The following is an 18,436-nucleotide window of genomic DNA, read 5'->3' on the forward strand; positions in this document are numbered from 1 at the left end:
AATCCTGATGTGTAATAAATGTGAAGCAAATTGCATGTAACAGCTATACCTTTGGGCAAGTTTTTTCCATTTAAGTGTCAATTCCAAAACCAGCAACAAAAACAGAGTTGACGGTGGCAAGAGTTCGAGAATGTAAATGCGCAGGTTAGAAATTACCTTGCTCCAGTCTAAAGCACAGGGAACGCCTTGCTGCTTCCATCTCTGGAGTCGGATTATCTAGGACGTGTCTACACCACTGCAAAGGGCTCAGGGATTTCTCTGATGATGTGAATGTCTTTGAAGAGCCAACGTATAACCTTAAAAAGAGAAATCTACATTATAGGTATTATATAGGTATACAGAGATGACCCCTCTTCTAGGGAAAACAACATGTACTTAACAAGTTTCTAGTGAAACAAAGCTCACATTTGATTACTTCAAATACCAAAATTATTTTTTAACAGAGAAATACCCCTAAATAAAATAGTATGCTCTCTGTAGCTTGGTGGGAAGGAGGACTTCAAAAAACTATAAACCAACATCTCATAGTCAGAAAGGAGGCTTTTGTTATTGAACTGACCTTGAACAGGCACCGCGATGATCTGACTACCTCACTTGCATTTGTAGAAATGGACACTTTCATCTCTTTGGTGACAGAATCTTACGTGAACTGAGCTCATGTATGTAAACATGACACGGCAAACGAGGCAAATCTTATGTGCTTTTTAAAAATACAAGCCTAAAACTAGTGAAAGTCTGTTGATCCTCTCAACCCTTAAATAATCAGTTATTCCCCGTCTCAAATCTGTACTAAATCTGGTATGTGCTTCTTTCACAAGAAAGCCAAACAGCTTTCAAAGATATGTTGTAGGGAAAAGTATGGTTTCAGCATCTATACCATTAAACAGAATAGGCAGAACTCAAAATAACCGTAATATTATTTCTGATATATGGTGCTAAGGTAACTTAGAGAGTATTTTCAGTCACAGGGTTATACAAAAGAAGTTCATCGTCTTAGCTGACAAAAAAAGAAAGAAAATTATAACCACTGGTTCTAGTAATTAACATTTGTAAAGCTGCATTCTAATTATAAATATCGTGAAAGTAATACTTCTTTAAACAAAGTTACCACAATTCTAATGAGCGCATTTTCTTGGAACACCTTACTTCATTATTCATTCTCATACTGTTATAGTCAGGACTCCCATCTGTCAAAATAATTTCTCAGTTATCCAAGATGGTTGGGGAATGGTACTACTCTTCAGCAAATTCTTCTTGTAGATCAGAGGTTGACAAACATATTCTTTCTATAAAGGGGCAGCTAGTAAATATTTAGGCTCTGTGGGCCACACAGTCTCTGTCATGACCACTCAACTCCACTGTGGCAGCTCCAAAGCATCACAGACCATATATAAATAGGACTGTGCTTCTCCAAAATATTTATAGACACAGGAACTTGAATTTCCCATAATTTTCAATGTCATGAAAGAGTATTCTTCTGGGTTTTTTACCCAGTCTTTTAATAATGTAAATATCTAGCTGACTAGCCATTCAAACCACACAGCCGGACTGATTTGCCCCAGGACACAGTTTGCTAACTCCTGCTGCAGATGCAGATTTAAAATATCTTTTAATCAATTTAGTAGTAATCCTAATAGAACATTCTTCCCTTAGAGAGTGAACCACGGTCCTCCCTTCATCGGGAATACAGCGATTAGTCAAAACTTATTCCTGGGCCCCACCTTGGTCTGCCGTGACAAGATTAATACCTATGTAAATCCATCCTTTTCACCCTCCCTTGCTGAAAGACCTCTGAACTGTCCAGTACTGGGTGGCTTGCTCTAGACTCCCAAGTAAAGGCTAGCCTAAGTCAGTTGTTCTCAATCTCTGGTGCATTGGGATCTCTTAGCAGGCTTTTAAAAACACAAATTGCTAAACACTTGGTCGCAGGCAGGTCTAACCTACCCGATTCAGTACGTTCGGAATGAGGTCAAAGAATCTGAATGTCTAGCAAGTTCCCAGGTGATGCTGATATTAGTGTCTGGAGAGCTCACCTAGAGATGGGTGCCCTGGGCTAAGCCAATCTGAGTATTTCCATTATTCCTAGTTGCCTGATTACTGGTTTAGGCACAAGCTCTGGAAACAATTCTAGCCAATAAAAACTAAGGGGTATCTTCTGATGGGCACGTGAGCACATTTCTCCTCATTTTTAAAGTGATCAGAAAAGACCCAATTATATGCTGTCTACAACATATGCACTCTAAATATAACCACACAGGTTAAAAGTTAAAGGATATAAATGTAAAAGACTACCCACAACAAAAAGCCCAGGTCCAGAAGGCTTCACTCCTAAATTCTACCAAATAATATAAAGAAAGGAATTGAAGACCAATATCCCTCATGGACACAGAAGCAAAAATCTGAATATGTTAGCAAATTGAGTCCAACCGTATGTAAAAGGGATGCTTTATCAGTACCACGTGGGGTTTATCCCAGGAATGAAAATTGGCTTAACATTCAAATATCAGTGTAGCTTATCACAGAAAAGGCATGTAATAATCTCAACAAAGAAAAAAGCATAGGACATCCATCCATTAAACACTCTCAGCAAATTAAAAAGGAAACACCCTTAATCTGATTAAAGGCATTTACAAAAACAGTGTCTTTACAGTGAAAGACTAAACACTTTTCCCCTAACATCAAGAACGATATAAAGACTAGAGATTCTAGCTAGTACAATCATGCAATAAATAAAAACATTTAGACTGGCAGTCATAAATCTATCTTTATTCACAGATGACATGATCATCTACCTACAAAAAAGATACCAAAACTAAGAAGGGAGTTTAGTAACACGATTGTAGCATACCAGATCAACATACAAAAGTTAACTGCATTTCTATACTAGCAACAATCAGCATTTTTGAAATTTCACTTTCCATTTACAATAGTATAAAAAAAAAATAAGATACCTAAGGATAAATCTGACAAAGTATGTCAAGCCCTCTACACTGAAAAGTACAAAACATTCTGAAAAAAATTAAATAAGATATAAATAAAAATACAGACCAAGTTCATGGATTAGAAGGCAGAATATTGTTAAGATGTAAATTACCCCTAAATTTATCTATTTAACAAAATCCCCAAATTTCAGTAAGCTTCTTAAAGAAATGTAAAAGCTGATTCTAAAATTCATATGGAAATGCAAAGATCCTAGAAGAGTCAAAACAACCTTTAAAAAACAATGAAGTTCAAGAGCTACCACTGACCGAGACACATTACAAAGCTACAACAGTGAAGACAATTTAGTATGACGTAAAGATATACAGATCAATGGGGAAACAAAATGGCCAGAACTATACACATATGGAAAACTGATTCTTGACAAAGTATAAAGACAATTCAATGAAGAAAAGATGGTCTTCTGAACAAATCGTGCTGAAACAAATGGATATCTATCTGCAAAAAGCAAATTTTTTTATTCTTTTTAGAGACAGAACACCCAAACAGGGGGAGAAGAGCAGAGGCAGAGAGGGACAGAGGGAAAGAATCTTAAGCGGTCTCCATGCTCAGGGCAGAGTCCAATGGTGGGCTTGAGCCCCCAACCCTGGGATCAAGACCTGAGCCTAATTCAAGAGCTGGACACTCAACTGACTGAGCCGCCCAGGCACCCCGCAGAAAGTACTTTGACCCAGCCTTCACACAAGAGCCAAAGTTAACTCAAGACATGTTCACAAAAATGGAAAACCTGGAACTCTAAAACTTTTAAAGAGAAACCATGGGCAAAGTTTTTGTAAACCTGAGTTGGTAAATATTTCTTAGATACAATTTCTTATATGGAAAGTATGATCCATAAAAGAAAAAAAATTTTTTATCAATTAGGCTTCACTAAAATTAAAATTAAACCTTTGCTCTCTGAAAGAGAAGGAATAAAAGATAACCCACAGATTGGGTAAAAATATTTGCATATCACATATCTGGTTTAAAAACTTGTATGTAGAATATACATAAAAACTCTGCAAACTTAATAATGAGCAACTCAATTTTTAAAAATGGACAAAAGATTTGAACATTTTGCCAAACAAAATCTATGAATGGCAAACAGCATTATAGGAAATACGCTCATCATTTGTCCTTAGGGAAATGCCAAGCAGAACCACTACGAGGTACTACTACCCATCTATTAGAACGGTTAAAACTAAAACGACTGGCCATGGCAAGTATCCGTGATAATAAGGTGCAATGGCAACTCTCATACAGTGCTGGTGGAAATGTGAAACAGCATAAGCCCTATGGGAAAGACTGGCAGCTTCGTAAAAAGTTAACATACACCTACTCTGTTCCAGCCTCTCAACAGCAAGTACTTAGTCAAAAGATATGAATGCATGTGTCCACACAAAGACTTATTTGGAATAGCCAAAACTTGAAAAGAGCCCAAGTGTTCATTTAAAGATGAATGGATAAACAAACCATTGTTACATCCATACAGTCTAACAGCTCTCACAATAAAAAGGAATAAACTATTGATTCATGTAACAACACAGAAGAATTTCAAAATAATTATCTTGATTGTAAAAAGCCAGACCAAAAACCAACAAAAAACAGTACATACTATATAGTTTTGTATATATGCAAGTATAGAAAATGCAACTAATCTAAACTGACCAAAAGCAGACCAGTGGTTGCCTTGATGGGAGGTAGGCAGGAGGAGAGAGGGCATACAAAGGGCCACAAAGAAACTTGGAGCATTAAGATATGTCCACTCTTCTTAATTGTGGTGATGGTTTTATTGGTGTGTACATATGTCAAAATCAAATAATATATTTTAATATAGGCAGCTTATACTTCACTACTGTCTCAATAAAGCTAAAAAATTCACAAGACAGGAACCTACTGTTTTCTGTCCCTCAATGTCCTTGAGACTTGAGTAGCCATCTCAAGGTGAATCAGATGAATTCAGGTGAAACAAGCAGGTGCCACAGCCCTGACAGAAATGAACCACTAAATTAGTCAACTGTGGAAATTATCTTTAAACTTCTTTAAGTTAGTAAGTTATCCTCACTGTTTAACGCACAAATTCAGGTCACCGCCTGAGTCTCTGCTTTTTCTCAAATCCTCTCAGCTGCCACAGGAAGCTACTGTCTGAAGCACTGCTCTGCCCATTACCTCTAGCATCACAAGAACTGCTCTTATCTTCTATAAGAAAGCTTCCACCAACCAGGTTGCCTCAGTTGGACATTTGAGGTCATTTTTTGTGGATTTTCTTACTTATAAGGGAACTCTTTAAGAAGATTTCCTTAATCCCTTAGGCCTATGCAATATAGTTCTTTAATTTGACCACACAGCCTTGTAGCATATTCAAAAGCATTGCTCACTCCCAACAGGCTCAGTCCCACCACCTCTTTGCCATCACAACTTAAGACCAGAGCCAACTTAAGATCTGGACAGGCTGACCCAGAAGTTCTGACTTCAGGCACATCAATTTAGCAGAACGAAGGATGAAGTACTTTACTGAGCCAGAGACATGAAATGAAAGACTACATGCTGACTGGTTAAAACCCTAGCCCCATTCTCCCTTTACATTCCTAGAATTGACTGAATTACTTCTATCTCTCAGCAGTATAGAAGCATTGTGTCTGGAGAAACAGATGAACCCAAGAGAAGACCTAGAAATGCTGAATGAAACGTGAACTGACTACCCATCCAATCACTTATGAAGAGCTCTACCCATGCTGAACTTCAGATCAATTTCAGTAACTGTCTCCTTTGGGTATAAACAGATAATCAATGACACCAGATACCTAGACTATTCCTTTTAAATAGAAGGCTGAGACTAAAAGTAGAGAAAAAAAGAACTGAGAAATCAATGCATGGAACTGATGAAAAATCTAAAACAACTAAAATTGGTATCATCTGAGAGAAAACATTGCTTTCACAAAAAAAAAAAAAAAAAAGGAAGGAAGGAAGGAAGGAAGAGTTTCTTCATTCTTGGAAAATGAAACTATTTTAGCAGAAACAGAAAATTCAATAAGTGAGTTTGAAAGATCAAGAAGTCTTCCAGATGCAAAACAAAGACAGATTTACTTTCAATGAAAGAAGACAGATTAAAAAATTAAATGATTGTACAGGTGGGCCTGCACCTTATTTTACAGGTTCTAACACACACACACACACACACACACACACACACACACACACACACACACAGGGGAAAAGTTATTTTTTTTTTAAAAAGGCAGAAAAAATTCTGAGAATTGAAGGCAGGCCACTGGTCTCTAAAGTGAAAACACCTACAAAGTCCAGTACAACAAATAGAAAGGCCTCTATCAAGGTACAACATGACATTTTAGGAAACTAGGGATAAAGAAAGCTAAAGAAATCAAGAAGGATTAGGTATCCAAATCACAGTACACTTCAATATATAAAACACAATAAAAATTAGAAAATAGAATAATGCCTTCAAACATAAGGAAAAGTAACTGACTTAGACTTTTATTTCGAGCCCAACTATGAATCTTTATGAGAAAAAAGACATTTTTATTTTTTTATTCATTTTGAGAGAGTCAGAGACAATGAGAGTTGGGTAGGAGCAGAGAGGGAGAGAGAGAGAATCCCAGGCAGGTTCCATACTGCCAGCACAGAGCCCAATGTGGAGCTTGAACCCATGAACTATGAGATCATGACCTGAGCCAAATTCAAAAGCCAGACGCTTAACTGAGCCACCCAGGCACCCTGATAAAGACATTTTGAAATATACAAGATTTCACAGTGTACTTCTCATAAATGTGCCCTTTCTCATAAAGCTATTAGAAGCTGTGTCCCACCTACCAGAATAAATGAAATATGAAGACAAAGAATTTTAAAAATGGGGGATCCTACAAAGGCAAGAAACCTAAAGAATTCCCATAGAAACAGCACTGTGCCTGCAGCCTAAGAAGCAAACAGTAAAGACTAGAGCAATGGGCTTAAAAGTTCCAGAAGGAATGGCATAAATTTTTTAAAACAGATATGAGACTCAAATGGGGGTGCCTGGGTGGCTCAGTTGGTTGAGCATCCCACTCTTGGTTTCAGTTCAAGTCATGATCCTAGGATTGTGGGATCAAGCCCACTGAGTGTGGAGCCTACTTAAGATTCTTTCTCTCCCTCTGCTCCTCTCCCCCACTTGCACACACACTTCCTCAAAAAGGGGGGGGGGGAAAGAGAGAAACTGTCAGATATATATGACCTAATCAAGGAATATATGGATTTTATAGAGTATTTGAAAAAATTAGTAATAGGGATTAAAGAAATTGAAGGGGAAAAAGAGAATCCATTACTAACTCTTGGAGCAACAGAGGGATTAGAGGAAAATAAATGTAACACACAATTCACAGGGCTCAGCTAAGAACAGTTATAATACAGGCGTTACATAGGATTTAATCCAAAGATCCCATTAGGAGTAGGGAAAGCAGATATGATGGTTTGGGGGTGAAGAGAAGAGAGCTTAGTCTTCATCTTCCAAAACAAGTCTACAAATGTCTAAGACAGTATGGAGGACTGTTTAGAAATAAAAAGTGAAACACAGAGCCAGACAAGTATCAAGTGATGCCTCTGTGGAAGACTCAGAGGTAGGAACAATAGAGGGCTGCTGCTTTCTATAAAAAGCCTTGCCGTATTTGTTGCATTACCTTAATAAAACTTTAGAAGCATTGTGCAAATGGATGATATGAAGACAGGTGATCATTTTCAGGAGCACCTGGGTGGCTGAGTCGGTTAAGCTTCTGGCTTGATTTCAGCTCAGGTCATGATCTCGCGGTTCATGAGTTCAACCTCCGCGTAGCATCGGGCTCTGCACTGACTGTGCAAAGCCTGCTTGGGATTCTCTGTCTTTCCCCCTCTCTGCCCCTCCCCCACTCACACTGTCTCTCCCCCCCCCCCCTTCTTCCCTCCCTCGCTCTCTCTCTCACAAACTTAACAAAAACAAAAAATAAGTGATCATTTTCAGTCAGTCTCCAAACAACCTACCCAGGATAGCTCTGAGCCTACTATTTCTATGGCTAGGCGTAGAGCTGGATGTAAATAAAGAAAAAAGGCAGATGGAGATCACAAAACTCCAGACTCCTTGAGTACAACATAACTCCAAAATTAGATAAGCAAGGTAAAACTTGTATTTCTCCTACATGGTTCCAATCTTCCTAAAAGTCATAAAAATCACCTTATTTGTCATCACAGTATCCTAATTTGCCATCATTAATACAGCATACCTCCTGCCTTCCAAACTGCTCTTTCAAATTCTATAGCTTCATGGATGAAACTATATTACAATCTGGCAAGAATATAAGAAAAACCTTCATCTAAAACTTGAGAATTCTTCAAATATTAGAAAAGCTATCTTTAAAATGTCACACTCTTAAGTTTCTTTAACCTTGCTTCAATAACTTCCAAAAGCACATGACTAGAAATGGTTAGTTTTCTCACAGAATCTCTTCTTTTCCACACATTTCATTCTTGATGGCCTCACTTAATACAAGTGCTAACATGGGGAGGGACAGGAATAACCAAAATAATAATCCGAAGGTTTCAAAGGAAGTATTACAACGACCCAGAAATCTCACTCTCAAGTAGACATTTGGTTCTAAAGTCATCCTTCTGATAACACAAAAACAAATGACACAGCAAAATATATACATAGATTTTAGGAACCTGTCACTGAGAAGTAATATGTGGCAGTTTTCAGACATGTAATTTAAGAGCCTTCAATCATCGCAAGTTCTATTTTAAGAAAAGCTAAAACATTAGCACTGATAAGCACAATCAATCAATCTTTAGTCGAATTAAAGTGTTTGATACACCAGCACCTGCTAGGGTCAAAATGGTCAGCCACTGCAAAGCAAACTTCCCGCCACTAAGCTATTAAAAGGACACATGAAATCCAAATTTCAGTTATGGAATTGTCCTATAAGACTCTCCCCCCCAACCTTCCACAGTTCAATTTAAATTTTTATTTCTATGTCTCACTGCAGTGTTTCAAAGACCTCAGCACATGCTTCAGTCAACTCCATTTGCTTCTAGAAAACACTCAGGTTTTCAATTAGCATTGTCAGAAAGTGAAGCACCCTCTGGTCTTTTCGCTGAAAATCAATTATGGAAAAAACAGTTTAGGTGGTCTAATTTAGCTGTGCCATATGCATAGTACAAGGTGTTCAGCAGCTCTGATAAAGAATTGGCAATGATTTAGCCAGCTGTCCAGGGTCTTGGGTGTTACACATGAAAGATGAATATCTCATTCATTAAATTTTCCTTAGTTTGTACATATCACCATTTCCCCCTTGTATAATTATGAACTTTTCTCCTGTCCTTTCCAATTGGGCAAGTTCAAAATCTCTGCCACATCCTTTTTACGTAAGTCTCAATATTCTTCTAATTGCCACTTCACTAAAATAAAGGCCCTGTAGGACTGTATTTTATGTTAGCTGGCATATTTTTATTTGGCATTTTCTGAATATAGACCTGTCTTCCTGATTGAGGTGTGCAAGACCTGACTTTCCCCAGTGCTGCCCTATCTTCAGAGAGCTGTGCTTCTCCACCTACTTTCCCCAAGACTGTCTTGCTTTCAAATGGTGTAAAACTGAATTTTCTTGACTGTGATCATATCGCACAAATACAATTACTACTTCAAGCCAAGGCACACACATGTAAAACTGAAGTTTAATCAAGACAAATTTGTGTTATAAGACACGATGCATTCTGACTTTATATTCTGCTCTTCATTTTTTAAAAAAGAAATGCTGGTCAATCCACTAAACTGACTTTATAACACACTAATGGGTCATAACCAAGCTAGGGGAAAATATCAGTGGTGTAAACGCTTCAGAATCTGTGTAAACAATCTGAAATGTGGTCTTAACCTTTCAGTAACTAATTGGTGGAGCCTTTGGAAATCATTCCACCTTGGAGCTTCAGTTCCTCAATCACGAAACAGGGGAGCTGAAATGGGTCATGGAAAGGTCTAGTACACAGTTAACTTACTGCTCCCCTTACCACTTCATACCAATCTGATTTCTCCTCCTTATACCCTGGTGCCTCTCAGCCTGGCGACACTGGGACAGTGATCCTGAAACCATCCTTCTTACAGGCTGGCATATCATGCAGTCACACGGTCCAGGTATGTATCAACACTTCAATCCTTGGACCTTCGTATTTGCTCCTGACACTCACAGATTCCCCCTTTACTTTCTCACCTACGGTCTTCTGGAAAGTGAAGGCTGTCAAATTAGCAGGAAGATCACTGAAGATTACGTAGAGCAGGATGAGAAGTTTACTATGGGATCAAAACAACTGGATGGATTAAAGAATTAAGGTTCTGGAACCAAAATCTAGTTTTCTGAGACACTTATTTCTAACAGCCCTTGCTAAGATTAAAGCAAAATCAAACAATTCACATTCAACTGGGATGAATATTTGAAGACATGAGACCATTATTTTCTTTCAAAGCTTTTCATCAAAATGAAAAGCAGAACACACCATCCTTCTCACAAAGTTTTGTTTTTTGTTTTTTGTAAACAGAAGATGCTTATAGATTAAATAATTGTTTGGGGAAAAGATCTAAGAGACCTGATTGATCGTTCATTAACTAATCAACCATCATCAAGCAAATACTGATTCTATGAGTCACTGTTTTCCTTCTACACATAACTCTTGAGCCAAGAGTTGTCCAGGTTAATAAAATGTGAACAGTTATAGTCCAAAGTTTTATTAGAATAAAATGGACCTATAGGAAAGAACTTCTTAAAATATTCAAGAATTAATCTAAGTTTGTGAATTTCTTTCCTGAAGATAAGACATCTTAGTGGGAAATACTATTCTAAATAATCAAATATCAATGTTGTTTAGCCCCCAAGGATGAAATCATGATAAAAATGCATGAAAAATTATAAGCAATATGTTAACAGTAAGCCGATCCTTACTACTGTTACTTTAACAATGATGCGATTGTCACAGGGAGACAAAGATGTCCAAGATATGTTCAGTGAAAGGTAAGTAAAAAAATTGATGTGTATATATTTGCATATTGATTGGTATAATCATGTTTTGATCTTGAAGGATCTACAGAATGTTAACAGAGGTAAACTCAATCATGGCAGTGAACTGAACAAGAGGGGAGACTCCTGTGACTTGACACTCACTTTTGTGTTGGGTTGTGTTGTTTTGTGTGTTTTTTTTTATAGTGAAAATGTAAAACTATTTTTAGATATTTTAAAAATATTCAGTTACTTCTTATCCACTACAGTTGTTTCTTAACAGGGGAAATAAAAATACGTTGCTTCCCTGCAAACATCTAGGGAATCCAATGAAAAGCACCCTATCTGTGACACTACAGGACAGGTACTTAAACAGTTTGCAGTGATGAAGGAAAACCAGAGCTTTGCAAGCATTTACAAGCGGGTTAAACTCTGAAAATCAGACCCTGTTTATTTGTTTATCAACAGGCCAAAATACTGCAATACAAAAATACCTTAGTGTACAAAACGCCATGAAAGGTTTCTGTAAATCAGGTGACCTTAAAATTTTTTAAGTTACATCCCACCTGAGAGTAATGATCCCTCTGTTTTTCCACATGAGATTCTAATCCTAGGTTTGTTTTGAGAAAGATACTCCATAAAACAGTATGCCACTTGTCTGGAGAAACATTTGTAAAGCGTCAAGGCACTGATTTACGTAGTCACCTAACTACTCCATGAGTGAAATCAGCAGAACCTGCTATGATTTACATTCACTGGGAACCATCTGAAGGGCTAACAGTAATCCTACTAAGGAGGTCATTGTTTTTCAAAGTCATTTCAATACTATTTTGAAGAACAGAAAACTACAAAAGGAAAGCCCACATACCAAAATTCTAGCAATAGTTAGACAACAGTAAGTATATCACAACACATTTTAAAATGCTAATATTTTTAACGCATAGGATCAAAAACACAAGCAAGCTCTCCTTTACTATTTAAGTACGTTATCTCTAGGAAAGGCCAAGTGGGGACTAAATCAACATAAAATAATCTGAAAGTGGCCTAAGGGCTTATAGTTATCATAGAACCTAAGAACAACCAGCATGAGAGCATCTTCTAGTACCATATTCAGGTTGAAACTGAGTTTACAACACAGCCTGGGCTTCACAAAAATAAAGGTGTAACTTCTAAAGAATGGCTTAACTCTCCCCAAAGTGGTAAGCGGTTTTGATTTTTACAACTTGAGCTACCAGCACAGCTGCGGACAAGTAGGAAGGAGGAGGAGAGGAGGAGGAGTTTGCTTTGGACGAGTATTGAGGAGGAGGGGGAGGGGGAGTTTGCTTTGCTGTAGCTCCGTACATTTTGATTCTCCCAATCAAATCAATTGGTTACTAAACTTTTGCAGTCTGAGTTCTCAGAGTCTAAAGGAGCACTACAGTTCTCAATGGGAAACCAGGAAGGCTCTCCATTTCTCATTCCCGCTGTGTGTTCATGCAACAGGAACAGAGTGAGGAAAATCCAGCTGACCCAAAACAGGAAGGGTCCTAAGTAAAACGACCCTAGATAAAAGGACTACAACCATTCCATGCCACATAGCTCTGCAGAGGTGAATGCTGTTGGTTTTCCCTGCAGGGACTAAGTTCTACCTCATCTGGGGCTTCTGCTCATCTTACCATATCCCACTACCTCTAGTGACGGAGGAAAGCATATGAGCCAACTAAAAGAAATCAGTCATGAAAGGACTTACTCCACGAGTAAGCAGCATGAAAAGGGAACTAGACCTCCCCAAAGTGAGTCACGGTTGGAACACAGAAAGGGCAAACCAGATTTCAAAAGAAAAGATGCTACCAGCCACAAGTTTTCTGATAACCAACTTACGGCTTCTAAAAAAAATTTTTAAAAGTTTCTCTAATCTCACTTTTATTCAATCAACAGTTTGAGTTAAAAAAAAATTAAAGACAGATCCTTGGTTTCTAAGTAACAGTGTTTTCAAGCTGCTCACTCCATTCCCCGAAAAGCCCTCATTTTTTGACATCATTACTGATAGGAAAGCCGGTGGTGGCAGCACATTTCAAAAACCAAGTCAGTCTTTGAAATGAGAAGCTATCAATGAAAATGCAGCAAAAGAGGACATGCGACTGCACAAGTCAAACTGCAAGAACGAATCTCTAAGGAGAGATCCATCACCAGGCGGCTCGGGATGCCACGGAAAGGGACGATACGCAAAGCCTGTCCAGCGTTCGCTGGGGAGAAAAGACAGGGAACGGTCGCAAACTGAGGCCAAACCCTGCCCATCCCCCGTTACTCCCAAAAATGACTGGGAGAAAAACGCAGGACTGGGCAGCAAAAAGATGGCATAGATTTTTCAGTTAATGCGAAAAAGGAGCTTGGGACCGAATACTCAGCAGAAAGCAGAATACAGCGAGATGAAGGGGACCAATCCATCCCCAGCTGGGTCAGCCTGAGCTATGAGAAACAGGTTTCCGCCCTCATGAAAAGCCTCAGCTCGTCGCCGAGTTGGGCACCTGCCAGGCCACCACGTCCGGGGGCAATGGCGAGGTCCCCCTCTTCCTCCCAGCCCACGCCCTCCCCGCCGTCCCGGGGCCTCGGAGGCCAGGGTTCCGGGGGAGGGAGCGGAGCTCGGCAATACCAGGTGTAGTCGTCCTCGTCCCGCCAAGCGGCCACGCTCTCCAGGTCCAGCGGCTCCACCTCGTCCAGCAGCGTCGGGGGCGGCGAGGGAGGCGAGGGAGGCGAGGGCGGCGCGGTGGCTCCCCCCGGCGGCGTCCCCGCGCCCCCCGGCTCCTGCCCGCCACCGCCCGCGCCGAAGAAGCCCGCCGCCGGCTTGAAGTAGACGAAGGGTGCCTCCGGGGGCTGCGCCAGGCTGCAGAGCAGGGAGGGCGCCGGGCTGGGCAGGCAGTAGGTCCCCGGGAACGCGGGGCTGGAGCCGCCGCTGCCGCCGCCGCCGCCCCCGGCGCCCAACGCCAGCCCCAGCCCCAGGCCCCCCGAGGCGGCGACGGCCGGGGGACTCCGCGGTCCCAACGGGCTGCAGGCCCCGGCGGGGGGCGGCGCGGCGGGCGGCGGTGGCGGCAGCAGCAGCAGGTGCGGGGCGGCGGCCGCGCTGGCCGCCCGGCTCCGCAGCTGCTCGTTCTGCTTCTCCAGCTTACGCACTAGCTCCTGCAGCTTCTTCACCTCCAGCTCCGCGTTCACCACCGGCCCGGAGCCGGCTCCGGAGCCGCCCCCTGCCGAGGCGCATTTCACCTGCTCCGCCATCATCGTGGGCCCCGAGGGCGCCGCGGCCGCCGGGGGGTGCGCGCCGCCGCGCCTGCTCCTCGGGCCGCGGGGAGGCTACGGCTCCTTCCCTGCCGCCCGGGCCCGGGGCGCCGACCACGCTGGGGCAGAGGCCGAGTCGGGTGTTAGCATCAGCACCGAGCCCCAGCCTCCGGCCGAGGGAGCCGCCGCCAAGCAGCTCTGCACATGCTCAGAGCGTCCCTCCGGTCCCCTGGGCGCAGCGGCGGCTCCGGGTTTTAGCTGCGGCCCGGGGGCGGGGCGGGGCGCGAACGCTGGGTGGGCGGGGCCGGTGGGGTGGAAGAGGAGCTCCCTCGGGCCCCGTTAGCGGCCTGGGCAGGGGTCCTGGGGTCCTGAGGCCCCGCTCCCGCCACCTAACCCCACGGTGCTTGATTGGACCTGGCCTGAACTTTCCCGTCACAGGCACTTCCTCCCGCAGCTGCAGAGAGTGCGAACTGCGCGGATCTCTGAACCAGGGGCGGGGTTCCAAAAAAGCCGCTGCAGGTGCCTGCCCTAGAGGGGTGCACATTGTGCCAGATGGTTTGCTACCGTCCAAGAGCTCTTGTGCAGAAGGAACTTAGCCACTAGCCACTGGTTTATGAAACCTATAGAGAACCAGAGGGCCAGGGAACTATAAGGGCCGAAAAGTGAAAACGTGGAACATAAAGACTTTGAGACGATGCTATTAATCCATTAATTGGTAATACAGAAACAAAATGGTGGGAGAGAGGCGGAGAAGAAAGAAGAAATCCTTCGAAGACAGTGGCCAGCTGCTAAAGAGCCAAGTGTTTAGTTTATTCTAGTCAAATTTAAATTATTCTGTTACCGCTAGTGTTTGTTATAATGAAACAAGAACGTTTTCCATACTATGTATGTTCTTACATTTATCAAACCAAAGATCCTTGACCACTTAACTGTGCCAGACACGAGTTGGCCGTCAAGCAGTGAGCAAAAAAGCAAGACTCATTATGGGCGAAACATGAGTAAAATTGTGCAGTGCTCCATCTCTTTAATAATTTACAAGCTATTAGGTCAGACTTACGGAGCGGGAGAGGACAGAGAAAAACAAAACCTTAGACCTCTATCCCAATATCCCTAATCTTGCCTGCCAGCCTGCTCTCCTTACATCTTTTGGAAACCATTGGCAAATCTGCTTGGGGAGGGGGGCGGTGGAAGGGGGACGCTTTTAAGCAGAAGAGTTGAATCACTAGTTTCATTCAATTAATATTGACTGAGGATTGCAAGTGTTTAGCACAGAGAAAAGTCTAAGATTTTATTATGAGAAAAGTGCACAGAACTGGTTCTCATCCTCAGATGATACGCTATCTAGTGAAAGTTCCTTCTCAGGGACTTTACATACCAATCTTTGTAACAATGTACCGCATCCTTCTGGAGCTGCTAGCACATCCTATCATTCATTGGTTTTAGATATGGCTCTGTTCAGAAACACTTGGGTCTTCTCAGATATCAATCTGTATCTCTAGCTTCTGCCTGTAGGGTGGGTGTTCTGCATTTAACTTGCTTGGCGAGAGCCTCCAGAAATTAGATTAACATGTGTGGCAACTACCCTGACCCTTCCTATCTGGAGTTCCAGCTTGCTAGACCACCACTTAACCACCTGTATCACCTTTCCAAGTTTCAGTCTATCTCCTGGATATTCTGGCGACTACTAAAACCTGGAGAAGTGGAGTAATACTACTGAAAGTCCTAAGTAAAGAATCTATTGAAGGATTTTTCCCGCATGCTCAGTGGCAGATGCGGGTAGCAGTATCCCTGCAACACAAAGAAAGGGAGACAACAGACACAATGAGAACAAAGAGCTGCTGGGTTCCACATTAGCCAAAGAAATTGAGAATAGGCACATAATAGTAAAGACAACAAGAATTAGGATGTAAAGAAAAGCAGTCCTTTCACTACAAAATTTATATACCCTAGCGGAGTGAAATAAAGAGCCTGCTCCTCCCCCATTTACTCAATATGGTCTACAGAATACATCCAAACAACCAGTGGTCAAGTCTTAGAAATTGTTTTCTAAGTAACAATTATCAGATAAAAATTTTAGTGTTCAGAAAGAAAGCATTCATTGAAATTTAGACATAGAACAGAGATGACACATTCTGCCCTAAATTTCTATTCTTCATTCTTCTTCTGAAAAGACAGACTTGCCCTCTTCCTAACTGTTTGAAAAAGTGTGAAATGATTCATGTCTGGAGAAATTTTAAATAATTTTTTTTTCTATTAAAGCACCTCTTTTCCCCCCTCTGTGAACTACTCATGTGCACACAGCAGAGACAATTGGGATGTACACAGATTTTAACTGGGATCCCCAGGATGCCTGTCTCTTTAACACATAATTGAAGAGGTTGATGGTGTCAAGGTTTTAATTAAGCAGTCTTGATTTTTTTATTTTGATGCAAATTTGTAAAGCTTTGTGTTTGGAAAGAAATTGAATGCATAGGGCTCCATTTTAAATTATTTTTATTTTAAATGAAATATATGATTTCAGAGGTTTATGAAACATGAAAGAACACGTCCCATTAAGAACTTTGCATTAAGAATGTATTTGAAATACGATAAACTGATGAGAAACATCCAGAGGTCACACATTCAAAACGAGATGAATAAAGGCATATTTCTCTGGTGCCTCCCATTCCTTACACTTCAGAACCATGGTCACTGGGTCACTCTACTGAATTTTAGGAGAGAAAATGTATGTTCACATATACTTCTAATAGTGTTTATGGACATCAAATTGACCTAGCCACAGAATTACAAAGGCAGCATTGTTTCTTCTTGAGTTTGTAAATCTAATTCTCTGAGGAAATCTAGGAACAGCTTGCTATTATCCTAGTTTTACTGATGACCTAACAAGGTTAGGCTACTTGCCCAAATTCAGGCATGAAAATGATGACAGTTCTCAGCACAGTCTCTAGTGGCCCAGCCACTTTTCTCCTTATACCCTTGTCCTTAGAGTAAAAGTCCTCTAAGAGCAAGCCCCATATATTTTAAATGTAGATTTTCCATCTACATTTCCATACCCTAATATGAGCACTATGTTTACCAAATTGATAGATCCAATTACTGCAAGAAGAGAAAACCACCTAATGTGTTAAACTAAGATCAAAGATCCCCAACAGGGTTTTCAAGTTCATTCAGACAGAGTACAGGGTTTGATTTTGTTTGCCTCTTAATGAAAATGCCTGTTTATCCATACAGAATGGACTTGAGTACTGCGGGTCCCCACTGCCCCAGTGCGCTGTCTAGCACGTAGCAAAGACACATTGAAATTTTTTATAAGAATAAATGAATAAATAAATAAACCTCCAAGTTTCAGCTGGAAGTTAGACAAATACCTAAGTAGTTATTTTCATAAGCCTCATTTATCATGTGGTAACAACATGGAAGGATTAGAAGGCTTTTTGCAACCCCATAATAATTAATTATTTCACATCTGACCCAATTAAAAGCTAGAAAAATACTTGCTGCGTCTAATGTGTGCATTTTAATGTAAGGGTATAATGCAGAGAGAAAACAAAAATACATGAAGCCACAATTTATGTAAATAATCCCCGTGCAGTCTGCTCCATTCAAACCCCACCCAACTCTACCCCTAGAATTCATGCCAACAGCCCACATAATTACACCCTGTAAAGTCACATAGTGTAGTAGTTATAATAGTAATAATGATAATAATTCTATGTATTTGTCAAGCTAAGTTTGTCAGAACCCTCTTAATAAACACTTATTACACGTCTATTATGTCCAAGTCACAATGCTAGATGATTTTTAAAAGTGAGTAAGACAGTATCTCCACCACCAAGACTTTATCTAGTTGGAGAAAGAAACACATCAAGAATTTACTATAGTACAAGACTTAGTGTGTTAAGTATCATGATGAAAATATGAGTCAACAGCATAGAGAGTGCCCAAGAAGGGGCAGTTAATTTGGGCTAAAAATTTTAGGAAGACTCATGCGGCAAGTGAGCATTATTCCATTTGGTTCTCTTTATCAAACGGTGGGACATGGGGGCAAGTAGTGTGATACTCATTTATCAGACAGGATATAGGATGTATCAAAGAAACAATAGACTAGGATACAGCATCCAGCTCTAATTTATAGTCAATATTGTTTTCCCTGTAGTCATTTTGTTTTATTTTTGTAAATAGCTCACGTATCTATCCTTGCCATT

The 18,436-nt window shown here is 40.9% G+C and overlaps 1 protein-coding gene across 3 annotated transcripts in view; it reads right to left on the minus strand.

Annotated features, from left to right (window-relative positions):
* The window catches only part of SLAIN1 (SLAIN motif family member 1), a 61,631-nt gene extending 47,215 nt beyond the window's left edge, over positions 1–14,416 (minus strand). Inside the window, exons 1-2 of one of the 3 annotated variants that reach the window (XM_060636894.2) lie at positions 13,612–14,416; positions 157–296 (exon numbers count right to left, since the gene is read on the minus strand). In XM_060636894.2, coding sequence (XP_060492877.1) covers positions 157–296; positions 13,612–14,234 — 763 coding nt within the window. In that variant the 5' untranslated portion in view covers positions 14,235–14,416. Of the gene's footprint in view, positions 1–156; positions 297–7,646; positions 7,816–13,611 lie in introns of those variants that run through there. The other 2 variants (XM_060636895.2, XM_060636896.3) reach the window with 2 other exon arrangements.
* Positions 14,417–18,436: the final 4,020 nt, after the last annotated feature.

The sequence above is a fragment of the Panthera onca genome, chromosome A1 (genome assembly GCF_046562875.1).
Source record: "Panthera onca isolate mPanOnc1 chromosome A1, mPanOnc1 haplotype 2, whole genome shotgun sequence".
In the NCBI taxonomy this organism is placed as follows: Eukaryota; Metazoa; Chordata; class Mammalia; order Carnivora; family Felidae; genus Panthera; species Panthera onca.